Genomic DNA, 24,493 nt, shown 5'->3' with positions numbered 1-24,493 from the left:
ACAAATACAAATATTACCAATGCAAATGAAGTAGTAGTGAAACTATATACAAATTAGTATTGCTAATAATAAGCCATTAACAGGTGTTGAACCTCTGTTGTTGAAAAATAGAATGTTTCTAATTTTTTAAAATCGCTACTTTATCGGAATGGGACGAAACTCAGTGACTCTTGCGGCAGTTGCTATGTGACCAAAAAATTAAATTGTCACACTTGTGTTGACCACCATGGGAAATTAAAGAAAAATATGAAAAAAGAGATCTATTTTTTGGTGGTACAATCTATAAATCAGCCACAATGCAGAAAAAAAATGTATGCAGCAGCAAAGGGGTGACACTCAAAAATATCAAGAGTGCAAAAGAGACTGTAGTAAAATTAGACACAACATTTCAAACAAAAAAGATCAAAATCTTGACAAAAAGTAGTCTTTGAACATGTCTAAATACATATTCAAATCAACAACCTAATAAAAGAAAGTTTTAATTTCTAAAAACAACTATATAATGTACAAGCCTCTTTATATAGAGCTATATAAGAATCTAGTGGTTACACCTTGGCATTAAATATGTTGTTTTTTACTCCCACAGACACTAATCTGCCTTCAAAAGTGGATTTTAAAGGCCTTGTCTCTATTTAAACATGAAATACAGCTTTAATTGAAAAATCATTTTTAAATAATTAGGGGATATTTGGAATTTGGGAAAATTATCATAATTATTGCATAAATATTAATTAGTAACATAACATTCTCTCAAAATACAAAAGAAAAAAATATTATCGAACAAAAATATGTTGCATTTCAGATGTTCGGTCACATCACAACACATGACTCCTAAATGAACATATAGCAGAGGGTTAAATGATTTGGTGAATAACGCGTTTATGTACCTAAACATAAATAAATTAAACTCTCAGGTCATAGTTTAGTATAATATTTGGTATAGTATTTGATATTAGACCATTTAGTATAATATTCAGCTTTCAGTATTTGATCTTAAAGACATCTGAGGAATATAAAATGTCAGAAGTTGTTGTGGAGACGGGATACATTTATCTTAAATGAGCAAAAATGTAAAGGATATTATCTAGAGGTTAAAAATTGTGGCAGTTAATCTTTCTCTCAGGAGACTTGAGAGTTGAGTTCATCCACAATAACAATGTTAAGTGTTTCATGTTCCGCTATCGGGGAAAGTGAAGGAGCCTCAGAACACGTAAAAAAAGATCCACTTCATCTCCATCTTCACACAGTAATCCCTCTGTGTGCTCTCTGAACATATGCCCACAAAACGGAGATAATGTAGAGTGTCAGGTTACAGGTCTACTTCCAATACTCTGCAAGGCTCCCAAATTCCCAAAGGATGTCCACTGAATATTTGCATTAACTGTAGATGTAAAGTCAGTGTGAAACACCGAAACAAGTGGACATAATGTGAAGAAAAAACATGTGGGTGCCACACAGACATGCTTCCGAAATCTGCAAAGAGTTTTCTAAAGAATTCACTTGTTACCGTGGACCAGATGAGTAAAGGGTGTTCCAGGAAACATACACGTAGAGGAATGCATGGTACGTTTTGCTCCACATCTGTAAAAATCCAAAACCTGTACCAAGTTAGGTGCCCGGTTTGATGCTGATCAGCAGTCCTGATCTCAGAGGCTCGCGATGGGACGAGAAGCCAGCGGATTCACCCAGGTGTACGTCCTCGCAATCTTCTGTCTGGTACATTCCGAGTTCTTTGTAATTCAAAACAGAACCATAAAGTATCACACACTGAATAATAATGGAATCTTTAGAATTTGAGAATTTATCAACTCTTTTTTTCTGTTTTTATTTATTTATGGAATTTATTTAATTGAGTGATTATGAATTAGATTTCTTTTCTACTGAGTAAAAAAAAAAAAAAACTTTATGTAAAGCATCGTTGATGTGTACATGTCAGTGGTCATTGCCATTGTATTTATCTGTCTGACATCAGAAGTTTAGAAAGATTTTTTTTTAATGAATGTCATATGTTACTGACACTTTTTTAATCAATTGAATGTGTCCAAGCTGAATAAAAGTATTATTATTATTATGTTAATCTTACATACCCCAAACTTAAGAATATTAGTGTATCACATTTTCCCACAAAAGATTTAAACAGCACAAGATTGATAATAATAATAATAATAATACATATTTTTTGAGCAGCAAATCATCATATTAGAATTATTTCTGAAGAATCATGAATCATGCTGAAAATTTAGCTTTGGATCACAGAAATAAATAACGTTTTAAAATGTAATATAAAACATTATACTGTATAATCATAAATTATAATTATAAACATTATAAACGTTATTTTAATATTTGACAATATTACTGTTATTATTATTTGTGTGTACCTTGCATCACAGAAGTTGTAGCACTGGGCATCATTGTGGTCAGCACATGTGCAGCGATGAAGCACCACTGCTACTGTCCCACTGGAGCGTCTCAATCGCTGAGGGCTGCGGTAACTTGACATGCCATACGGTACTGTGCGCCTGCAGAAACCAGAACAGAACAGACACAAACTCTTTTTATAAAAATACATTTTACTATACAGTATATTATATCATTTCATTTCCTATGATAAAATTGTATCATCAAACAATTACACATTAACAACAGTTAGTGTTTCTTTGCACACAATTAATAATTTCCACCTATTTCAACTTAAAAACTGAAGTTCCTAAGTTACATTTTTAAAGGGATATTTCACCGCTGGAAAGTTGAATGTGTATTTAAATTGGGTAATTTCTGTAGTAGAAATGTCTAATTATTTTAGAAGTTGGTGCCTTCTAGACTGAGAAAAGCCAGAGAATGTATTTTTGGCTCATGTGGATGAAAGACAACAACTCCCAGAATGCACTTGCTTCGCTGCCGTACGAGGCCACTCCCAAGCCACGCCTACCGGTTACAGAGGGCAGTATCGGAAGAAATGATACAACTAGGCTACTAGATGACTCGAAACTGATAAGACGCCGTTTTATCGTAAGATCCCCCTATGGGCGGGTTGAAAACATGCGGAACGAGCTCCTCCTACTGGCTGTAGTCTCTCGCCTCGGGCCAAAAAAGCCTCTGATGACGCAAAATGGCGATTTTTGCGCCATCTGAGTTTTTTTTTCGAGACACACAATACAGAAATCTCTCGTCTTAGGGGGACATGAGCGGTCATTTCGAAAATACTACCGGGTTTCTACTGATACAAAGCTTAATGCTAATCGGTGAAGTATCCCTTTAAGTATAATCAAATAGGCTGTACAAGTCATTTCAACTTAAATTATATTAAACTGACAAAAAACATCGAGTTGAATCTCATGTAACATTAAAAAGTTGAAATTGCTTAAATTATTTTGATGAGTTAAAGTAATGTAAAAAAAAAACACACGTTTTCATGACTTATTGATCATATCTTTTTTTTTTTTTTTTTTTTACAATGATTTGGTTCTGAAAAGACAAAATGAAAGAAAAACAATCAATAATTGGTCAAATATAGCTAACAGCCAATAAAAAAATGTTTTAAAGTGTCGCTATCCATATTTCTTGTCTACTGCCACTAGATGTCAAACGCTGGGTTCCTCTTTATTTCGATGGTCCACTTTATACATTCTACTACAAGTAACTTTGCAACATGTCAACCAACTCTCATTACAGTATTAGTAGACAGCCAGTTAGGTCAGGGTTAGGTGTTACGGGTTCATGTTAGTTGACATGTAATTTAATTGAATTTGAATTTAATTTATTTCAGGATAACCCCTTGAGATGTAACATCTCATTTTCAAGGGGGTCCTGCGCAAATGTACAAACACAAAGGTTAATCACACGGTACGTATACAAAAAAGACACAGACACAAACATATTATACAAAACAATACCTCGCTCACCTGCCCTTGCCCCCACAATTAACATAGCACACATATTAAAGTATAGTGACAAATAATCAGCCGAATACATTAAACAACTAATGCGTCATTTATCAGTATGCCTTATGACAAAATGTAACATCCAGAATAACGTCACATCTCACATAGAAATGTCAAAGAAAATCAAGATAAAGAAAATGACAAAGAAAGTCATAATTGTATACATACTACTATATGTTTTTTACTTAGGTGATTAGGTTGCAACCAGTGTAGTGAATCATACATAAAACAATGATGAGTTTTAAATGGACAGATCAATATAAATCTGCAAAGAGAATTGAATACAACATTAAGGGGTTTGAGATTGGACTCAAAGGTATTAGTGTCTGCATAATCAATAATTGGTATTACCAGTTGAGAAATATATATTTTTTCTGACTTGAGTTGAAAAACAATTAATTGATCTGTACAGAGTGTTAAGACATCCATATACTTTCCTAATGATATTATCGATGTGTATCTTAAAGTTAAGGTTGGAATTGAGCCAGAGGCCCAAATATTTAAATCCCTCCACAATCTGCACAAGGAACCCATCTAATTGCAAAATTACTTATAGTCAGAATGTCTGTTGGCCTATCGAAATAAACGTTGCTTAGGAAATCACTATGCCAACCATAACAACTTTAAGAGTGACTCTGGAATGAATTAAGGGATTCTTTAGTGCATTTAAATGTGGTTGTTGTTCCTAATGCTTTCCAGTGTGTACATGACCTTTCTGTTCAGGCTCTAATTTCCCTTCAGTTTTTTTTGTTGTTTTTTTGCTTTAACACAAAATAAAAACATTTTTCTTTCTTCAATAAAAAATGAGTGACACATTGACAACAAATATTTAGAATAGTCTCACACAGTTGGACTGAAGCTGAAGAGGTATGACATTGAGACAACAGGCGGGCTGGTAAATCGAGATGAAATGTAGTTTTGATAGTGTATAAATGCTACAGAGAACAAAGCCATAAAAGTTGAGACAGAACATAAAAAATCCCGCCAAACAGATTATTAAAATATAAATCCCGCACCACACATGGCACAAGTTGGGCTGAGTCCATCCACCCTACACACAGATGAACACTGTCCAGATATATCATCTGTAATTATGCCAATATTTACATGGATTTCACAGCCTGTGATAAACTCAAAAAACACTAATGGTGCTTTGACCAAACAAGTTTCAAGAGAACAGCATTCAAAAGTTCAAGTCTCTTATGTTCACCATTTACTTAATCAAAAAAATACAGTTAAAACAGTAATACTGTGAAATATTTGATTTATATATTTATATTTAAAATATATTTTAAAATGTAATTTATTCCTGTGATCCCCCTGTGGTGAAAATCACGTTTTTAATGTGTTTTTAATATGATTTAAGACAAACTATGTGCAAATTCATAAGTCAACACCATTGCTGAGTATTTTCTTCTTAAAACTGCAGTGAAACAAATAAATTTGGTTTGAAATCGCTGGTGTTTCTGACTTCACAAACTACCTTGTAAGTCAACGTGTGATCGTCGACGATTGGATCTCTGAGCTGGTGTGAGTCAGTGGAGGCGGGGCTCATTTGCATATTCATAGAACCGTGTATACTAAATGAGGCAAGGGTGTAGAGTTACATTCAAGCTATTTTAAGGCATGAAGAATCGTTTTTCAAGGAAAACATTTTTAAATATGTAATTTGGGTGATCAAATATGAGTTATAAGGGATACAATTATTGACTACAGGGGACTTTAAATCTAGCGGGTTTGGTGTCTCGTGTCTCAAATCCAATGACGCTGGTAGTGACGATTCTCTCTGACCAATCAGTGATCTGCAGTGTTTGCAGGGTATTTTACAGTATTTTAAAGGGACCGTTCACCAAAATGCAGTCCTGCCATCATTTACTCACCCTCATGCCCTTTCAAACCTGTATGACTCTCTTTCTACAGAGCACAAAAGATGATATTTTGAAGTATTTCGGTAACCCAAAAGTTTTGACTGATTTCCATTGTATGAAAAAAAGAACAACCACAATACGATCTTCTTCTTTAATGTTCACTGAAGCAGGAAAGTCATACAGTAGAAAAATACGTTGTCTGCTATGTTTTTATTTTTGTACAAGCACTAGAGAAACCTGTTGCACTCAAAACAAAGCTGGAATCACATTGTTGGAGATAAACCTTAAGAGACTGCCTATAGTGATGGAGATGATGAGTTGGAACAACCGCCAAAAATCTTTCTGCAGCCTCATCTGGGAAAGCGTCCATGCACTTTATATGAGCTTCTCTCTGATCTCCAGCCACTCTCTTTAGTACTCTTTTTCTGAATGCATGCTTCTCATCTCACATCAGAAAGTGTTTGTTCTCATGTTGACCATTTGGTTTTAGTCTGGAGCCAGAGGTCCGAGCAGATTCCTGAAGGACTGCCTGTCAATATTCATGGTGAGTGATGGGCCTCCAATAGTTCAACATTAGTCTGAATCACTCTACTAAACGTCCTGTGGCGATCCCGCTTGTATTTGGCTAAAAACTGTAGCGATAACTCATTCTTGACTAGAAGCTGTTATATGCGTTGTGTACTAGCACACCATTGAATGCATGAAATTTATATCTATATTAACCATATGGTTTAATCATGTATTTGCCACCTGAAATAATATTAAATAGAGAGCATTAAGTGAAGTGTATGACTCCTTTTTTAATCCTTTTAGCTATTTTGGTATTCTCGCCACTATAGAGAGCCAAGTGGGCCCAGAAACAGGGTTTATTTTGAATCAACTGGTTTGTGCTTGCTGTCAAAAAGTAATGTTATTCAAACTTACATTTTTGAGCACCATGGACATCAGCACCATGGACAGTAGCCGTCACCATGGACGTCATGGTCACGTCAAAATGTGCATGCGGTAAGTATTGCAGAAAACTAGAAATTTAGTTTAGACCTCTATGTATATTTCAAAGTGTAAACATTATTAAGTCAATGACACTCCTCCAGTCTTGTCAGGCAGGTTCAACTAAATATTTATCAAAATACTAACATTTATTTAAGTCATGGTTGAATTGTATATAATATAAAATAATATAATATATACCTATTTAGTAAATATATAGTTACTATAATTAGTAAAACAAATGGGGCTTTTTATAGTTTTTAAAAAGTAAAACCTACAGTACATTTTAGCAGCTTAATGAAATAAATTATTTCAGGGGTTGTACTGTATACATGTTCTTATCCTCAAAGCCCTTAATAATCCAAGCTGAATTACAATACTCATTGTTCTTTGACTCTATTGGAGATTGGTCCAAAAAGAAAGAACAACCATATCCAGTTATTACTTTTAAGTAGTTCAGTGCTCCTGAACATAAAGGTCACTAGGTTGATCATTCATCAAGCTACAGGCCTGAACAAAAGACTTCTGTCCACAAAATGGATTCTTCAGCATGACTGAGAATCCTTGACTTAAAATGTATTATTCCCAGGGGTTGATTTTGTTGAGACCTACCCAATAATACTACATTCAGAGAACTGAATGTGTGTTTCTGCAGAATGTTCAGAATTATGTTTTTTTGCTGTATTGTGTACATTGTAACCTAATATGCTGCTAACACATGTTTGCATACAGTGTACAGCATTCATTGGTGTGTTTGAAATAGACTAATGAGCTAAAGTAAAAAAATATTGTGCAATTGATTATCAAAATATGAATTAATATACTGTATAAGATTTGGTGAAATACACTTTTTTGTGGCACTTATAGACATTTCAATCATCAATGGCAAAAGATCATCTGTATTATGTCAGTGCTTTTATTGACGATACTGTAAATGTACTCACTGTGGGGTGTTGATCCAGATGATGCCCAAGTGACAGTAATAAACACATTCCCTGTCCTTAAAGGAGTAGCAAGTGCAGCGCTTGGATCTTGTGTGGGTGTGAGAAGCTGAAATGAGCTCTGGTTCTGTCTGCTGATGTAAAATATTGTTCGGATCATCAGACAAGTCTTGAAATGAGTGCAGGTCTCCTGTCCGGGACAATGATGCACCTTTAATTTGAACAATATTGCATTATTAATACTGTTACAGAGCAATAATGGCACACACACACACACACACACACACACACACAAAAAATAAAAATTGGGTAACACTTTATTTTAAGGTGACGTAGTTGCATGCTACTACATGTACTTACTATAGTAATAACATTAAATTATGCACAATTATAAGTAACTAACCCTAAACCCAACCCCGTAACTCGTAACATGTATTTAATTAATATTACTTAATACTTATTTGAGTTAGTACAATGTAACTACGTCATCTTAAAATAGAGTGTAACCTAAAATTGTTATTTAAATAACCATACATTTAAAGAATAACAACAAATACTACCATGGTGCAAATATTAGCATTAGTTAATGCAATAACGACCATCAACTAACAATGAGCAATACATTTGTTACAGTATTCTTACGTTAGTTCATAAAAATACAGTTGTTCATTGTTCATGTCCATTAACAGTACAACTTTTGATTTTAATAATGTATTAGTAAATGTTGAAATTAACAGTAACTACGATTAATAAATGCTTTAGAAGCATTTTACATTGTTTACTTTAACTAATGTTAATAAATGTAACCTTGTTGTAAAATGTAACCATGTTTTCCATATTAGTAGGCTACTATGGCCTATTATTATTGTTATTGCATTACATTATTGAGGAACCGTTTTTATTAGAATTTTAAAGAAAGCGTGCATAATTTACATAAAAAAAAAAAAAAATCACAATGCAAAAAGGCATAATCATCCTAAAATGAACATTAATTTGGTTACTTTGGTTTCATTTTATTTAAATTTAAGTATTGGTCTTGTGATATTGACATGTTCTTTGAAGATTTCCTGAGATTCACCCACTAACTCACTACATAATGATGAGGACAAAAATATGTAATAAAACTAAAACCCGTAAAAAAAAAAAAAAAAGAAAAAAAAAAAGAAGAAATTAACGTCGCGTAGGCAATAAATTTAGGCATACTCATGTAAAACTCAGACAGAGAACAGCCGTTCAGAATAGCACTTACCCACGGTGAAAATGTTTAACAAACTCAAAATTAACAAAAGAGCATCAGGAACCAGTTTTGCCATTTTCCCAGCGTCCTTATTAGTTGTGAAAAAGTTGTCCGGTTATCCGAGTTTCTAAATGAAAAATGTCTTCCAAAACAAGTCCATTTCAGTGCAGAGAGCAATTCTGAGCATCATCTTCATCATCTCTGAAAAATCTCCGGTGTTAAGGGAAATGTGATTTTTTTTAAATGTTCAGAATGTTCAAATGTTGCTTACCTAGATTTATAGCGCGTGCTGACACCACCCACCGGTGAGCGCACGCGCGCTCACACACACACACACACACACACACACACGCGTATAGTTTCAGAGGAGCGACTAATCCTCTGAAACATGACAGCTCATGTCAGCATGATATTAAAAGTAGCGCACTTCGTATAGGTCCCTCTATAGTCCTTTATTTTGTGTATAGATAGCCTATGATACAATAGGACGTTATTTGCACTTTGTGTCCATTCCACTTCAGGAATTTTAGCAGCTAATCTTTCTCACCGTTGAGGAATTCGCTCATGTTGATGTACGTAGTCCATTATTTATTATTTTACCTTCTGAGATGGAAGACATTAAGTTTGGCCTCCTTTGAAAACCAAGCATGTGGTTTCTGGTGTGCCTCAAGTTTACAAAACTACAATAGCTATAGTAAATTGTGGCATATATAACAACCCTAACTTTTACCACCTCAAATACAAAATAGGTGCATTCTGAATACTGCAATAATCATCTGTGCGCAGTGACATTCACCTTTTAGTCATATTAGTTATAATGTGGCACTATGAGGCATTTTTAAAGGTTTTGGGATGTTTTAGTAAACAGAAACTCTGCAAGAATGACATTTTCTTTACAATATGCTGATGTAGTTTGACAATACTGCATGTACACTGTAAAAAGTGATCAGTTGACTTTAAAAAGTGAGGAAACCCATTGCCTTAAAATTATTAAGTAAATAAACTTCATGAGTATTGAAAAACCAGTAACACTTTACAATAAGGTTTAATTTGTTAACATGAGTTAACTACATTCGTTACAATACTTCTATATTTTAATCTTAAGGTAACGATAAGCTCAATATTTACTAATCGGCCTACAATTTTTAGATCAAAGGTTGTATCTGTTAACATTGCACTTTGAACATGAACAACATTTTTGTTTACTAACATTAACAAAGATTGATAAATGCAGAATAATATAAAAATATATCTTATCATTGTTAGTTTATGATAGTTAATGCATAGTCTAATGTTTACAAATTAGACCTTATTGTAAAGTGTTACCTAAAAACCTACCCAGACAGCAACATAGTGTCAGCCCAGATCCGGCCCACATCTGGTACGTGTGGAATCCATGTGTACCAGATGTGGGCCATCTGGGCCGACACTATGTTGCTGTCTGAACTTGTTTGAAACCTAGGGGCCATAACTGATCAAATATGTGAAATTCCAAATGTGAGGTTAGAAGTTTAGTTGCCCTCATTATGTGATGTTAAGTGGGCTCATACCTAATTTTTTAATGCGTTTTCTTTAGGGGAATTAAAAAAAAAAATTATAAAGGCTAAACGCACATTTAGGGTACTTTTACACTAAACTGATTTTTTTCCTTCTGCAATGTTGTCAAAATGATCTACGTTCACACGAATCTGCGCAAGCGACTAAAAACGCTGTATTATGCAAGCTGGGCCAGTAGTTGGCGATGTCACTTTGTAAAGAAACACTATGTGCCTGTAGACTGAACGCGTAAGCATGCGCCTTTTCAAAAATGTATGTTTTTGTAGTCTACGCAGAGACAATAACAGTATCGTTTTGAATCCTGCTTTCAAGAGTTTGCATTTTCAGGCCCCCAAAACGCCGTTGACGTGTAAACGCAAAGCCAAAACACATAACAGTTTTCCTGTTTTTAGCTGAAGACAATGTTGTGTAAATGGACCCTAAATAATAGAAACTTCGGAGATTGCGTACCACACAAAGACAAACAAGAACTGGCAAGGAGTGACTGAAAAACAGGGCTTTAAATACACAGGGCAAACAAAGGAAACTAGATGAGACACACGTGAAACTAATCAGTAACCATGGCAACTAACTAGGGAGTAATCAAGGACTAAACTCAAAGGGAATACAATAAACAGAAGCACAACAACAAAATGACAAGTAATCCGAATATAATTCATTCAGTACCCAGAGTTATACAACGGTGTTGTTTTTTTCTGTATCTTGTTCTATTCCTAACTGATAAATTAATATTTTAATGTAAAATGACATATTTACTTATCTGAATTTCATGAGGGTCTTGGCAGAAGCCATGTTTGGGCACGGGACATGCCTATCACTCACCCTGAATCAAACCCACAAACATCAGGAAGTTTTCCCATCCAACACCCTGGTTAGCTTCAGTGGAGAAAAAGGAATTCAACACCAATTATTTAGGGGGAAAAAAAGAAAAGAAACAATTCACTCACAAGAATCTCTCATTTTTGTGGACAGAGGGAAATAAGGGCTTTCATATCAGTTGCTGTAATTTTGCAATCATTGCAAAGTAATTTAAATTCAGAAATACTTTGAATTGACCCTAGACTGACTGCGCATTAATTCAAATAAATCAAATACACATTATTATCCTTTGTGGATATCATTTCCAAAGGTGCTTATATAACAACAAACAAGGTTTTCATAAGCACTTTCAGTTATTATGATGAAAAACATTTTGGGAGCCCAACTCCTGAGGGCATTAATGCATGCAATACCTGGGGGTTTGAGTATTTAAGAAGCTTTACCTCAAAAGCCACTAAGGACATGAAACAAAAATATATGTAACATCAGTATTCAAACATATATGCACAAAGCAAACACAGTTTGATTGTACAGCCAAGTAAAACAACACGCATGTGAAGATTTGCCCAGACCCAGCTGTGAAACTACAGAAAATCTCCAGTTTAATCACTTTCATGACCTAACCATAAAAACAGGCTATAAAAGAACCCCTTCTGCAAACTAACATTCCACTTGGACAAAAACTTCAGATGAATGGTTGATATATAAAAAAATATTACTAAAAACAAATGTCTAGTGGGCAAAATAAAGCTCATTTTAGTATGTGTTTAAAATAGGCAGGCATTTTTATTAAATAAAAATCTGCAGCCTCCACAATTTGAAATGTAATAGTTTACAGAAGCTGAAGTTTTAGAGTAGTAAAGTATCTGTAAAATATCATTTAGTTTGGAGGAAAAACTAACATTTTAATCTCCAAATGAACATACTGTATATTTTCATCAAAAATAATTCTACAGATCTTATCATTTGAGAACAGACTAGGAGGGGAAAATGTGAATCCTTATTCCATATCAGAAAAGAATACAGTGAATCTGTGTTTTTAAAGCACCATTTCAAAAGAAGTTCCCACAGAGTGGCTTATTGTATTGAAAAAGCTTTGAAACTAATATGGTCATTTTCTGAGAGACGTCTGAATGACATTGAGTTGTTGGGTGTCCATTTGAAGAACTAGATGCCCCTTGTTTGCAAATCGCTGGAATCCATAATGTGTTTTACTACAGCCTCTACAAATCTGTGAGAATTCAGGTTTAGTGAATTTGGGAAATTACAGTACTTTTCTCACCATTTTGAGACTAAATCAAGTGGGCATTTGGGGGACACTCACCAAGTTCTGATTCAATTCATTAAAAATAAATACTTCAATGTAGAATTCAAATTGCATCAAAAACAGTGGAGAGCACTCAGGCATGGTGAGATTCAAGGAATTGGCAGACATTATTCAGACCTAATTAGTTCATTATGTTGGAAGCCTTCATTCCCAGATGGCTCACAGACTAGTGTCTTGTGGACTTACTAAATTTGCTTTTGGTTTATAATCCATTAAAAAAATATTTTAAGGAGTAACTGTCATTGCATTTCCTCAACTCAATTTGAATTTCATTTTAAAACATCCATTAAACAGAGTAATACGGTTCATCAAACACTCTTAAACACACTATGCACTGATCTGATGTTTGAATACTCCTGTGTCTGATCATAATACCTTAAATAGAATTTAAACTCAATTGCTCTGATGCACTACATAAGCTCAGTTACAAGATCGCCTGCTTCTCTGTCAGTACACACATAGAGAGAAAATACTTGGGCCTTTAACTAGAATACATTAAACTTATCTGCTGCAGATCTTGCATGATTATTCAGACATAACAGTGATACGACACTCCAAATTTACTCATAATAGATCCCAGGGGTAGCATATACAGTGTGAATAGTAGTGGTCCCAAAATGGATCCCTGGGGTACACCACAAGTGTTAGAGAGTAGCATTATGTCACATGCCTGTCCTGTCTTGTGCTGCACATGGGTGTTTTGTTATTTTGGGCCATGTGCTCCTGTCTATTGTCTAGCCCCTCCCATCTTGTTATCTGATTATTGGTTTATTTGTCCCACCTGTCTGTCTCGTTACCCTCCTTGTTTGTTCCCCTATTTAGCCTCCCTGTGTTTGTAGTCCTGTGCTGGTTCGTTTGTCCTAGTTGCTTGTTCCTGGTGTTTCCTTCCCGTTTTGCAATCTGAGTTTTTGTGTTTGTACCTTGTCTGCTGGTTAATAAATTTCCTCTGCATTCGAATCCTCGTCTCACATTCATCCATTCCGTGACAGAACGAACCAGCCTGATAATGTGGATTCAGCGGAGTGAAATTTTTTCTGGAGAGGATAAGGAATCTTCAATTTCCTTGTTCGAATATTTCGCCGGTGCGCTCAAAGGACTATGGAGGAGGAGGGGACCACGGCTGACGACAGTCAGCTGAAAGGAGAGCCTTCACTGCTGATCCCGAAACGGAGAGGGAAGAACCCCTCCGTGACAGTTCCGGTGGTCCCAGTTCCGGTGGTCCCAGTTCCGGTGGTCCCGAAACGGAGGAGGAGAAGGAAGACTTCCTCCATGCCTGTTCCGGTGGTCCCGAGTCCGGTGGTCCCAGTTCCGGTGATCCCGAGTCCGGTGGTCCCAGTTCCGGTGATCCCGAGTCCGGTGGTCCCAGTTCCGGTGGTCCCAGTTCCGGTGGTCCCGAAACGGAGGAGGAGAAGGAAGACTTCCTCCATGCCTGTTCCGGTGGTCCCAGTTCCGGTGGTCCCGAGTCCGGTGGTCCCAGTTCCGGTGGTCCCAGAACTCCCTATCATCAGTCCTGCCATGGCCAGGAGGGCCGTGCATCTCTTCTATGCTATAGTGGTACTGCATGCGTGGAGGAGACACAGCACGTCTGCCGAGCCTGTGTCTTCGGACAAGATGGCCCAGCCCGAGACTGTTCACGTCACGTCTGCCCAGCCAGAGACTGTTCACGTCACGTCTGCCCAGCCAGAGACTGTTCACGTCACGTCTGCCCAGCCAGAGACTGTTCACGTCACGTCTGCCCAGCCAGAGACTGTTCACGTCACGTCTGCCCAGCCAGAGACTGTTCACGTCACGTCTGCCCAGCCAGAGACTGTTCACGTCACGTCTGCCCAGCCAGAGACTGTTCCTGAGCCTATGTCTTCGGACAAGATGGCCGCCGAGCCTGTTCACGTCATGCCTGCCGAGCCTGGGTCTTCGGACAAGATGGCCGAGCCTGTTCACGTCACGCCTGCCGAGCCTGGGTCTTCGGACAAGATGGCCGAGCCTGTTCACGTCACGCCTGCCGAGCCTGTGTCTTCGGACAAGATGGCCGCCGCCGAGCCTGTTCACGTCACGCCTGCCGAGCCTGTGTCCCCTGACAAGATGGCCGCCGTCGAGCCTGTGTCTGTTCCTGAGCCTGAGCCGGTGGTGTCTGTTCCTGAGCCTGAGCCGGTGGTGTCTGTTCCTGAGCCTGAGCCGTTGGTGCCAGTTCCAGTGCCTGAGCCGGTGGTGCCAGTTCCAGTGGGGTCGGTGGTGCCAGTTCCGGTGGTGCCAGTTCCGGTGGTGCCAGTTCCGGTGGTGCCAGTTCCGGTGGTGCCAGTTCCGGTGGTGCCAGTTCCGGTGGTGCCAGTTCCGGTGGTGCCAGTTCCGGTGGTGCCAGTTCCGGTGGTGCCAGTTCCGGTGGTGCCTGTTCCGGTGGTGCCTGTTCCGGTGGTGCCTGGGCCGGTGGTGTCTGTTCCTCCGCCCTGGCCGCCCGAGGGAAAGTCTCCGCCCTGGCCGCCCGATGGACTGACATTTCTGCCCTGGCCTCCCGAACTGTCCATTTCCCCTGCCCCACCCTGGTCTGTCCTTCCTGTTCCCCCTGTCCCACCCTGGTCTGTCCCTCCCGTCCCGCCCTGGTCTGTCCCTCCCGTCCCGCCCTGGTCTGTCCCTCCCGTCCCGCCCTGGTCTTATGGAGCGTCTGGTAGCCGCTCCGTAGGGAGGGGGTAATGTCACATGCCTGTCCTGTCTTGTGCTGCACATGGGTGTTTTGTTATTTTGGGCCATGTGCTCCTGTCTATTGTCTAGCCCCTCCCATCTTGTTATCTGATTATTGGTTTATTTGTCCCACCTGTCTGTCTTGTTACCCTCCTTGTTTGTTCCCCTATTTAGCCTCCCTGTGTTTGTAGTCCTGTGCTGGTTCGTTTGTCCTAGTTGCTTGTTCCTGGTGTTTCCTTCCTGTTTTGCAATCTGAGTTTTTGTGTTTGTACCTTGTCTGCTGGTTAATAAATTTCCTCTGCATTTGAATCCTCATCTCACATTCATCCATTCCGTGACACATTACTGAACTTGATAATGGTCAGATAAGTAGGTCGCCATGATTTTGCCAAGACATGCTCAATATGACAATATATCTGTCCGAAAATTTTATCCTAAACCTATCCCTTCCCATAAACCTAAGCACACGCATAAGTTATCCCTAAAATCAATAATGATAGGTGAATAATACTGATGTAAAAGCACCTAACCCTGGATGTAAGCCTAAACTTGACATAAACTGTAAACTTGTCCCTCAAATCTGATTGGTTGATTGGAATGTTGTTCCAGGATCAACAAAGAACAAATTGTACTTGGTGAAATCACATTCACCCAGATTAGTTGAACTATGCCAATGCGATTCCACTTATGCCAACATAGTTTTCGATTCAATCTTCTCCACACACTATAGGAACAAAATTGTTAAATCTATGTTTTTTTTATCGTCATGTTTGTGGTCTCTCACATTTTGAAAATCTGATAACATTTTAAAAATCTTTTAGTGTGGGCCAGCCTTAAGAAGGACATAGTAGTGTCCATATTATGGAGCCTCTAAAGTGACAATTTGTAAAAAAAATATAAATAATTAACACCTAGCCGTCAATAAAATAACATTACAAGAACATTTTGTGCCCGAGAAACGTATAGGCATTACAGTATGTGTGTAAGAAAACATTCGCTTGCTCATATATGTGACACCTGCTGGCTTGTTGATCCAGAATTATCAGTCTTGAAGATTAGTTAAGTAGTATTTAACAGACACCAAGAAACAAACAGCAATAATCCAGTAACAAGCGAAGATAACATTCAAGTAGCAAAGAAACAAATGTCACTTAAGGGTTCCATAGTATCACAATAAAATGTAATGCATTTTTAGATCAAGTACATAATGCTGCAAAACATCCAAATATTTACTTGATTTGTTGTTGTTTTTTACTTAAAATTCTGAAGTTCTAAGGTCTATCAACAGCTTTTATATTCCGATATTGTGATTTTTTCAAGTGTAATTGTAGTTGTAGGGAGTTATTTTTATGCATTTTTTAGTCCTTTTCACATTGTCAGCATGCGCACAAATTATTATTATGGTTGTATTGTTTGATTGTGGTTTGTTACATTTTTGCTAATTTTGAAATCATTTTAGTAACTTTGTTGCTTTGTGTTGTCAGGATGAGTTAGTTCCTCAGCATTCAAAATAATGAGTTTGTTGGGTTTTTCCATGTTGTGTACCAAATTTTGAGGTCTAGCCTATTTCATGTTTTTGTCTCATGAGTAATGGGATGAATATGAATATTCATATGATGTTATCAGCAGATTAGGATAACAAGAACTTTGTTCTCCATGACATGCACATTTTGTACAGAAAATATGAGACAAATAACATAGTATTAAACGTTTAAACCATGCAGGTAAAGGCAACAATTTGCAGAAGTCAGACAAGATGTTTTCTTGCAATAATTAATTGACTTAAAAACATTGCCTTCTTTTATGTTAAAATCGATGAACATCTTTTTTTACACACTTATCAACCATGTTATTCTCAAGAGAAAATTTGCTATATCATTTTAACACAGCAATAATAATGCACCCTCTCCCTCAGATAAACGTGTAGGTGGAAAGAGTGAAGCATAGAATTTTATTAAAACAACTCAATGACAAAATCTTGTCAATATTTGACTGGTTGTTATATTTGTCCTCCCTTAAAAGTCAGCTCTGGCAAATTCTCCCTTTTTCTTCCAATATGTACAACGAGTAAGATGAACTGAAAGAGGTGTTTTATCTTGGTTTGAGACACACCTCCCTCCCCAATCCAATTGATCATTCCAGATAACAAGCCTTGTTGTATCAGGCAAGTTGTTGAATCAAGTTTTCTATCAAGGCCCAGATTTTACAATGAATATCAAGTGGCGACCCAATACATCATGCAAAAGTAAACCGAATTTCCTTAAATTTAAACACTTTAATGTATTACATTACCATCATCTCGAAATTATGCGAAAATTATTAACCTGTTTTTTTAAATGTCTTGAATTGTTTTCATGGTTTCATGCTCTCGTTTTTTAAAACAAACCATTCTCCTGTAAGTGAACCCATATTAAACGAAGTCTGGGTTGTATTTTATGTTTTACTTTGCGTACTTTTGTTCATAGCTTGAAAGGATGAGGGCATGTCACGCAACCTGTCCATGTTGGCATTTGCCTCACTTGGCTATGGCTTCTACAAAATGCCAGATGAATTTGTGTCAAAAGATTTGAACACACGCATTTGACATCTACAACAAAAGATATAGGATGTGTTTTCTCCTCCCTTTTAAAGGCCACAGAGCATATTTATTCTATTCACAATTATATGGTTAGTTGATTTTTATTATTTGCATTTAGCATTATTTTTTCCTGCTGTGTGCAACTCTGACATGTGGCTCATATTTTGGGTTGCGACCTACTAGTGTAGGTGGGTTGTGGGACATTATGACAAACAGTATGACAAACAAACAGTTCCCCTTACTATCTGATTTTATCTCTTACATGACAAATGAACTTTTCTTGACATTCTCTCCAAACCACAAAGGACTGAAAACAAGGGTGTTGTTTCCCAGTAAAATATGCATAATGATGGTAATTACTCAAAAGATCGCCCTCTTCTCCCGACAATGGTTTTCCCACATATTCTGTGCAATGCAAATGAGAGTAACATTTACAACACAGTCCACTGTTTACAAAACACAAAGACCTGTGAATGAACCATTACATGGTCAGGAAAAAAATAATGCTGCCATCCTCTGGTTGAAATATTAATAGCAACAGTTCCAGCTGTAGGCTACCAAGCAGATTTGTTATGTAGGCATTTATTGTTTATTGTTAATCATTTCACTTCAGTGATTGTTTAGCATATATATGTGAGGTACAATAGCCTAATAGGAAATGTGCTCTGTAGTGGGAGTGCATTTGTAATTACAGCATAGGAAATGAGTGTGCATGCTTCTGAGAAAATTACAGCAGAGTGTAATATAAAGGAATTCTTCTTGCTTTTTTCCATTTGTTAAGGAAATATGAAAACTTTCTCTAGAATAATTGCTACATACATGCCTGTACACACACTTGTGTATATAAGGTCTGTCATTTGCACACTCCGCTGTAATTTTCTCAGCATGCACACCCGTTTCCTGTGCTGTAATTACAAATGCACTCCCACTACAGAGCACATTTCCTATTAGGCTATTGTACCTCACTGTTAAATAGGGATGAATATGCAATAATACTCCAGATATTAGTGCAATTATTTGTACACACACACACACACACACACACACACACACACACACACACACACACACACACACACACACACACACACACACACACACACACACACACACACACACACACACACACACACATATATATATATATATATATATATATATATATATATATATTATATGTATTTGTATGAGGTAATATATTTATAACAACATTAAAACATTTGCTAAAAATAATTAAATAAATTAAAGAATTCAGACAGCATGCCTTCACAATTCATGATTGCTTTCAGTTTCATCAGCAGTGCATTTGGATGCCTTAATTCATAAGTGAAGGATTTCTATCAGTCATGTCAAAAATTTAAATTCTGTCATTAATTAATCACCCTCATGTCTTTTCAAACCTGTCAGATTTGCTATCATCTTCGGTTCATGTAGAGATCCTAAAACTAATCCATATGAATTGAGCGGTCACTTTATATGAATTTAGGCTTTAAAAAGACACGATCACTTTACATGAATTTAGGCTTTTGTTTACATATAAACATTCATAAACTCAGACATCAGTTGTGGTAAACTGAAGCTCAAGCATATTCTCTTGATGTAAGAGAACCACTGAGGTTCATTCTCGTGTTACGCAGCACGTTTGAGCTTCTGTAAGAACCAATGAGGTTCATTATCATGTTATGCAGCACGTTTGAGCTTCCACAAGAACCAATGAGGTTCAGTCTTGTGTTACGCAGCACGTTTGAGCTTCTGCAAGAACCAATGAGGTTTGTTCTCATGTTACGCAGCACGTTTGAACTTCTGAAAGAACCAATGAGGTTCATTCTCATGTTACGTAGCTCGTTTGAGCTTCCACAAGAACCAATGAGGTTCAGTCTTGTGTTACGTAGCTTGTTTCAGCTTCCACAAGAACAAATGAGGTTCATTCTCGTGTAACACAGCTCGTTTGAGCTTCCACAAGAACCAATGAGGTTCATTCTCGTGTTACGCAGCACGTTTGAGCTTCTGCAAGAACCAATGAGATTTGTTCTCATGTTACGCAGCACGTTTGAACTTCTGCAAGAACCAATGAGGTTTGTTCTCATGTTACGTAGCTTGTTTGAGCTTCCACAAGAACCAATGAGGTTCATTCTCGTGTTACGCAGCACGTTTGAGCTTCTGCAAGAACCAATGAGGTTCATTCTCATGTTACGCAGCACATTAGAGCTTCTGCAAGAACCAATGAGGTTCGTTCTCGTGTTACGCAGCACGTTTGAGCTTCTGCAAGAACCAATGAGGTTCATTCTTGTGTCACACAGCACGTTTGAGCTTCCACAAGAACCAATGAGGTTCATTCTCGTGTCACACATCACGTTTGAGCTTCTGCAAGAACCAATGAGGTTTGTTCTCGTGTTACGCAACACGTTTGAGCTTCCACAATAACCAATGAGGTTCATTTGCATGTGTTACGCAGCACGTTTGAGCTTCCACAAGAACCATTGAGGTTCGTTCTAGTGTTACGCAGCACGTTTGAGCTTCCACAAGAACCAATGGAGTTTGTTCTCATGTTACGCAGCTTGTTTGAGCTTCCACAAGAACCATTGAGGTTCATTCTCGTGTTACGCAGCACGTTTGAGCTTCTGTAAGAACCAATGAGGTTCATTATCATGTTATGCAGCACGTTTGAGCTTCCACAAGAACCAATGAGGTTCAGTCTTGTGTTACGCAGCACGTTTGAGCTTCTGCAAGAACCAATGAGGTTTGTTCTCATGTTACGCAGCACGTTTGAACTTCTGAAAGAACCAATGAGGTTCATTCTCATGTTACGTAGCTCGTTTGAGCTTCCACAAGAACCAATGAGGTTCAGTCTTGTGTTACGTAGCTTGTTTCAGCTTCCACAAGAACAAATGAGGTTCATTCTCGTGTAACACAGCTCGTTTGAGCTTCCACAAGAACCAATGAGGTTAATTCTCGTGTTACGCAGCACGTTTGAGCTTCTGCAAGAACCAATGAGATTTGTTCTCATGTTACGCAGCACGTTTGAACTTCTGCAAGAACCAATGAGGTTTGTTCTCATGTTACGTAGCTTGTTTGAGCTTCCACAAGAACCAATGAGGTTCATTCTCGTGTTACGCAGCACGTTTGAGCTTCTGCAAGAACCAATGAGGTTCATTCTCATGTTACGCAGCACATTAGAGCTTCTGCAAGAACCAATGAGGTTCGTTCTCGTGTTACGCAGCACGTTTGAGCTTCTGCAAGAACCAATGAGGTTCATTCTTGTGTCACACAGCACGTTTGAGCTTCCACAAGAACCAATGAGGTTCATTCTCGTGTCACACATCACGTTTGAGCTTCTGCAAGAACCAATGAGGTTTGTTCTCGTGTTACGCAACACGTTTGAGCTTCCACAATAACCAATGAGGTTCATTTGCATGTGTTACGCAGCACGTTTGAGCTTCCACAAGAACCATTGAGGTTCGTTCTAGTGTTACGCAGCACGTTTGAGCTTCCACAAGAACCAATGGAGTTTGTTCTCATGTTACGCAGCTTGTTTGAGCTTCCACAAGAACCAATGAGGTTCATTCTTGTTACGCAGCACGTTTGAGCTTCTGCAAGAACCAATGAGGTTTGTTCTCGTGTTACGCAACACGTTTGAGCTTCCACAAGAACCAATGAGGTTCATTCGCATGTGTTACGCAGCACGTTTGAGCTTCCACAAGAACCAATGGAGTTTGTTCTCATGTTACGCAGCTTGTTTGAGCTTCCACAAGAACCATTGAGGTTCATTCTCGTGTTACGCAGCACGTTTGAGCTTCTGCAAGACCCAATGAGGTTTGTACTCCTGTTACGCAGCACGTTTGAGCTTCCACAAGAACCAATGAGGTTCATTCTCGTGTTACGCAGCATTTTTGAGCTTCTGCAAGAACCAATGAGGTTTGTTCTCGTGTTTCGCAGCTCGTTTGAGCTTCCACAAGAACCAATGAGGTTAATTCTCGTGTTACATAGCTCGTTTGAGCTTCCACAAGAACCAATGAGGTTCATTCTCGTGTTACGCAGCACGTTAGAGCTTCTGCAAGAAACAATGAGGTTCATTTGCATGTGTTACGCAGCACGTTTGAGCTTCCACAAGAACCATTGAGGTTCATTCTCGTGTTACGCAGCATGTTTGAGCTTCCACAAGAACCAATGGGGTTTGTTCTCATGTTCCGCAGCTTGTTTGAGCTTCCACAAGAGCCAATGAGGTTCATTAGTGTTACGCAGCACGTTTGAGCGTCTGCAGGAACCAATGAGGTTTGTACTCGTGTTACGCAGCACGTTTGAGCTTCCACAAGAACCAATGAGGTTAATTCTCGTGTTAAGCAGCATGTTTGAGCTTATGCATAACCAATGAGGTTCGTTCTCGTGTTTCGCAGCTCGTTTGAGCTTCCACAAGAACCAATGAGGTTCATTCTCGTGTTACATACTGTAGCTCGTTTGAGCTTCAACAAGAACCAATGAGGTTCATTCTTGTGTTACGCAGCACGTTTGAGCTTCTGCAAGAACCAATGAGGTTTGTTCTCATGTTACGCAGCACGTTTGAGCTTCCTCAAGAACCAATGAGGTTTGTTCTCGTGTGTTACGTTTGAGCTTCAGCAAGAACAAATGAGGTTCATTCTCATGTTACACAGCATGTTTGAGCTTCAACAAGAACCAATGAGGTTCATTCTTGTGTTACACAGCACGTTTGAGCTTCTGCAAGAACCAATGACGTTTGTTCTCATGTTACGCAGCACGTTTGAGCTTCCTCAAGAACCAATGAGGTTCATTGTAGTGTATTATGCAGAGGATTGATCTCACACGTCAAGCAGGTTCGGTTGAGCTTCTGTTTATGTTCTCTGATCAATGTTTAAATGTAAATAAAAGACAGAATTTTCATTTTTGGGCGAACAACCCCTTTAAGTGAACTGCAGCCAGCAACTTATTGCTTGTGCTCACACTTTTGTCCTACACACCTGACGCGATTTTCCCGGCAAAAACGTCCTTCACATAAACATCAGTCAACAGGCTTTCGGGGGAGGTTGAAACACATTTTTAGGTTACCTATTTTAAAACATTTTACAGCGTGTTGAAGAATTGTCTGTATTGGGACAAAAAAAAAGTATTCTATTCAATTATATGCTGGTGTACGTTGCTTTCTCGCAATATACAATAGATAGGCAAAAATTTACTCTTACATTAATGTATCTATTTCCTAAGTGGTTCACTGAATTACATGAATGCGGTAATGTAGCCCGGACGAACATAAAGCGGAATAGAGGCTCACAGCGCATCCGTGATGATGAAATCAGTGCGTGTTCAGTTCAGCACTGCTCTCTCAGTTGTGAGGAAGGAGTTTGGTGTATCCAGCGCGCATACGCCCCCTACGCTCTTCTCCTCCTCCTCTTCTCCTTTCCTCTCATCCATACGGGGAGCTGCTCTTCCCCCTCCGTCCTCTCATTCATCCTCTCGGACAGTCTCCATCCTTTGACGGTGAATAGAAGCAGCTGGGCGGTGGCATTCGCAAGCCCTCAATGGTCGGCATTTGGACGGAAATACGCGCGTCAAACCTGGAGAGACAGGTAGGGCTCTTTGTTGCGATGTCATCCGGTGTATGTACGATATCCGTAAAGTGTGCACTAAACAGGTTGAAACAGCGCTTGCAGCGAGGGCTCAGTCCATATGTCCTTGTGACGAGGCTTACATTTTTATATTATTATGTCATTTAACATTTCGTGCAGCAGGCCGGTGGCTTAACGGGGGCTTGCTACTGCTTTCGGTCATGTGGTCATTCATCAACAAAAAAAAAAAAAAAAAAATGGTTTGTTAGAGAAGACAGTGAAAGGATGCCGTTGTTATGCTGAACAATACGTGTAAATGAGCGGCGCGCGCCTATCAGTGCACCTTGCGAAGGAGGATAACGCTGATGTTAAACGCGTATGTATTACGTGCATAAAGATTCATAGGAAATATTAGGCTTTCAGGTGCTGTGTTTCCTCACCGTTGGCCTGAGGCATTTAATGGTTGGCCAACCCCCTATATATGATTGTATCACGCCAGAATAACACTTATCTTCGCGGTCTGAATGCGGTGGTAGGTCAGGTTTACTTTAATTTAAAATGTTGCTTATTGGTGACTCAGATGTAACTGAGGTGTCTTGGCTGTTTAATAAAAAGAGGGTGTGGCACCAGGGGCAGTCGCGCGCGCTTCGTGTGGCTCGAGAAGCCAATTAACTCAAAGCTGTTGAGAATTATGGAGAGCGCGCGAGTACATACGCTCCAGTACTCACCGTGTTAGTTTGCTATAATAGAGTTGAAGGAGCACGCTGAGAGAAAAATTAACATTTGCCAACGCATTTGTAGAAAACAACTGGACTTGTGTATTTGTTGGCGTATTGTTGTGTTTTGTTTATATACAGCACCCTTGTGGTTCAAGCCAGATTGTTTTGCTATGTTTTGTTTGAAGAAGCTCAGCTGAGTGTACAAAGGTCTTCATCAATTGGATAACAAAGTCTAATTGGTTTTCAAGCTTTAAAATACTGTCTTCCAGGTCTGGAAAAATT

The 24,493-nt window shown here is 38.5% G+C and overlaps 2 protein-coding genes across 13 annotated transcripts in view; one reads left to right on the top strand and one right to left on the bottom strand.

Moving 5' to 3' along the window:
- Positions 1 to 446: 446 nt before the first annotated feature.
- Positions 447 to 23,310, bottom strand: edn3b (endothelin 3b). Of its 3 annotated transcripts, none has more exons than XM_082145308.1 (4): positions 23,219 to 23,310; positions 7,747 to 7,954; positions 2,382 to 2,522; positions 447 to 1,730 (listed from the first exon to the last, which is right to left on the bottom strand). In XM_082145308.1, exons 1-4 carry the CDS (start codon positions 23,223 to 23,225, stop codon positions 1,682 to 1,684), a joined length of 405 nt encoding a protein of 134 aa, XP_082001434.1. In that variant the 5' UTR covers positions 23,226 to 23,310; the 3' UTR covers positions 447 to 1,681. The 3 variants fall into 3 exon arrangements, with proteins under 3 accessions (XP_082001434.1, XP_082001432.1, XP_082001433.1); XM_082145306.1 differs by lacking the exon at positions 23,219 to 23,310 and adding an exon at positions 8,993 to 9,272; XM_082145307.1 differs by lacking the exon at positions 23,219 to 23,310 and adding an exon at positions 8,993 to 9,272 and having other exon boundaries at positions 7,747 to 7,933.
- Positions 23,306 to 24,493, top strand: part of LOC309480493 (band 4.1-like protein 1) — a 60,795-nt gene continuing 59,607 nt past the window's right edge. For 5 of the 10 annotated variants that reach the window (XM_082144996.1, XM_082144993.1, XM_082144991.1 and 2 more), the window contains exon 1: positions 23,309 to 23,513. The gene's annotated coding sequence lies outside the window, so the exon portion shown is untranslated. Of the gene's footprint in view, positions 23,514 to 24,493 lie in introns of all 10 variants that reach the window. The other 5 variants (XM_082144997.1, XM_082144994.1, XM_082144990.1 and 2 more) reach the window with 3 other exon arrangements.

This window comes from Leuciscus leuciscus, assembly GCF_965113295.1.
Source record: "Leuciscus leuciscus genome assembly, chromosome: 18".
NCBI classification, from domain to species: domain Eukaryota; kingdom Metazoa; phylum Chordata; class Actinopteri; order Cypriniformes; family Leuciscidae; genus Leuciscus; species Leuciscus leuciscus.
Note: the sequence above shows the minus strand (reverse complement) of the source record. Positions and strands in the feature narration are given on the sequence as shown.

What these genes read in the sequence shown, in the direction of transcription:
- edn3b (XM_082145306.1), bottom strand. Translation starts at nt 9,056, where the DNA reads ATGGCAAAACTGGTTCCTGATGCTCTTTTGTTAATTTTGAGTTTGTTA. An exon ending in GTTAAACATTTTCACCGTGG is followed by an intron (nt 7,955 to 8,992) that starts GTAAGTGCTATT and finishes TTCAAATTAAAG; the next exon opens with GTGCATCATTGTCCCGGACA. An exon ending in ATCTGGATCAACACCCCACA is followed by an intron (nt 2,523 to 7,746) that starts GTGAGTACATTT and finishes TGGTTTCTGCAG; the next exon opens with GCGCACAGTACCGTATGGCA.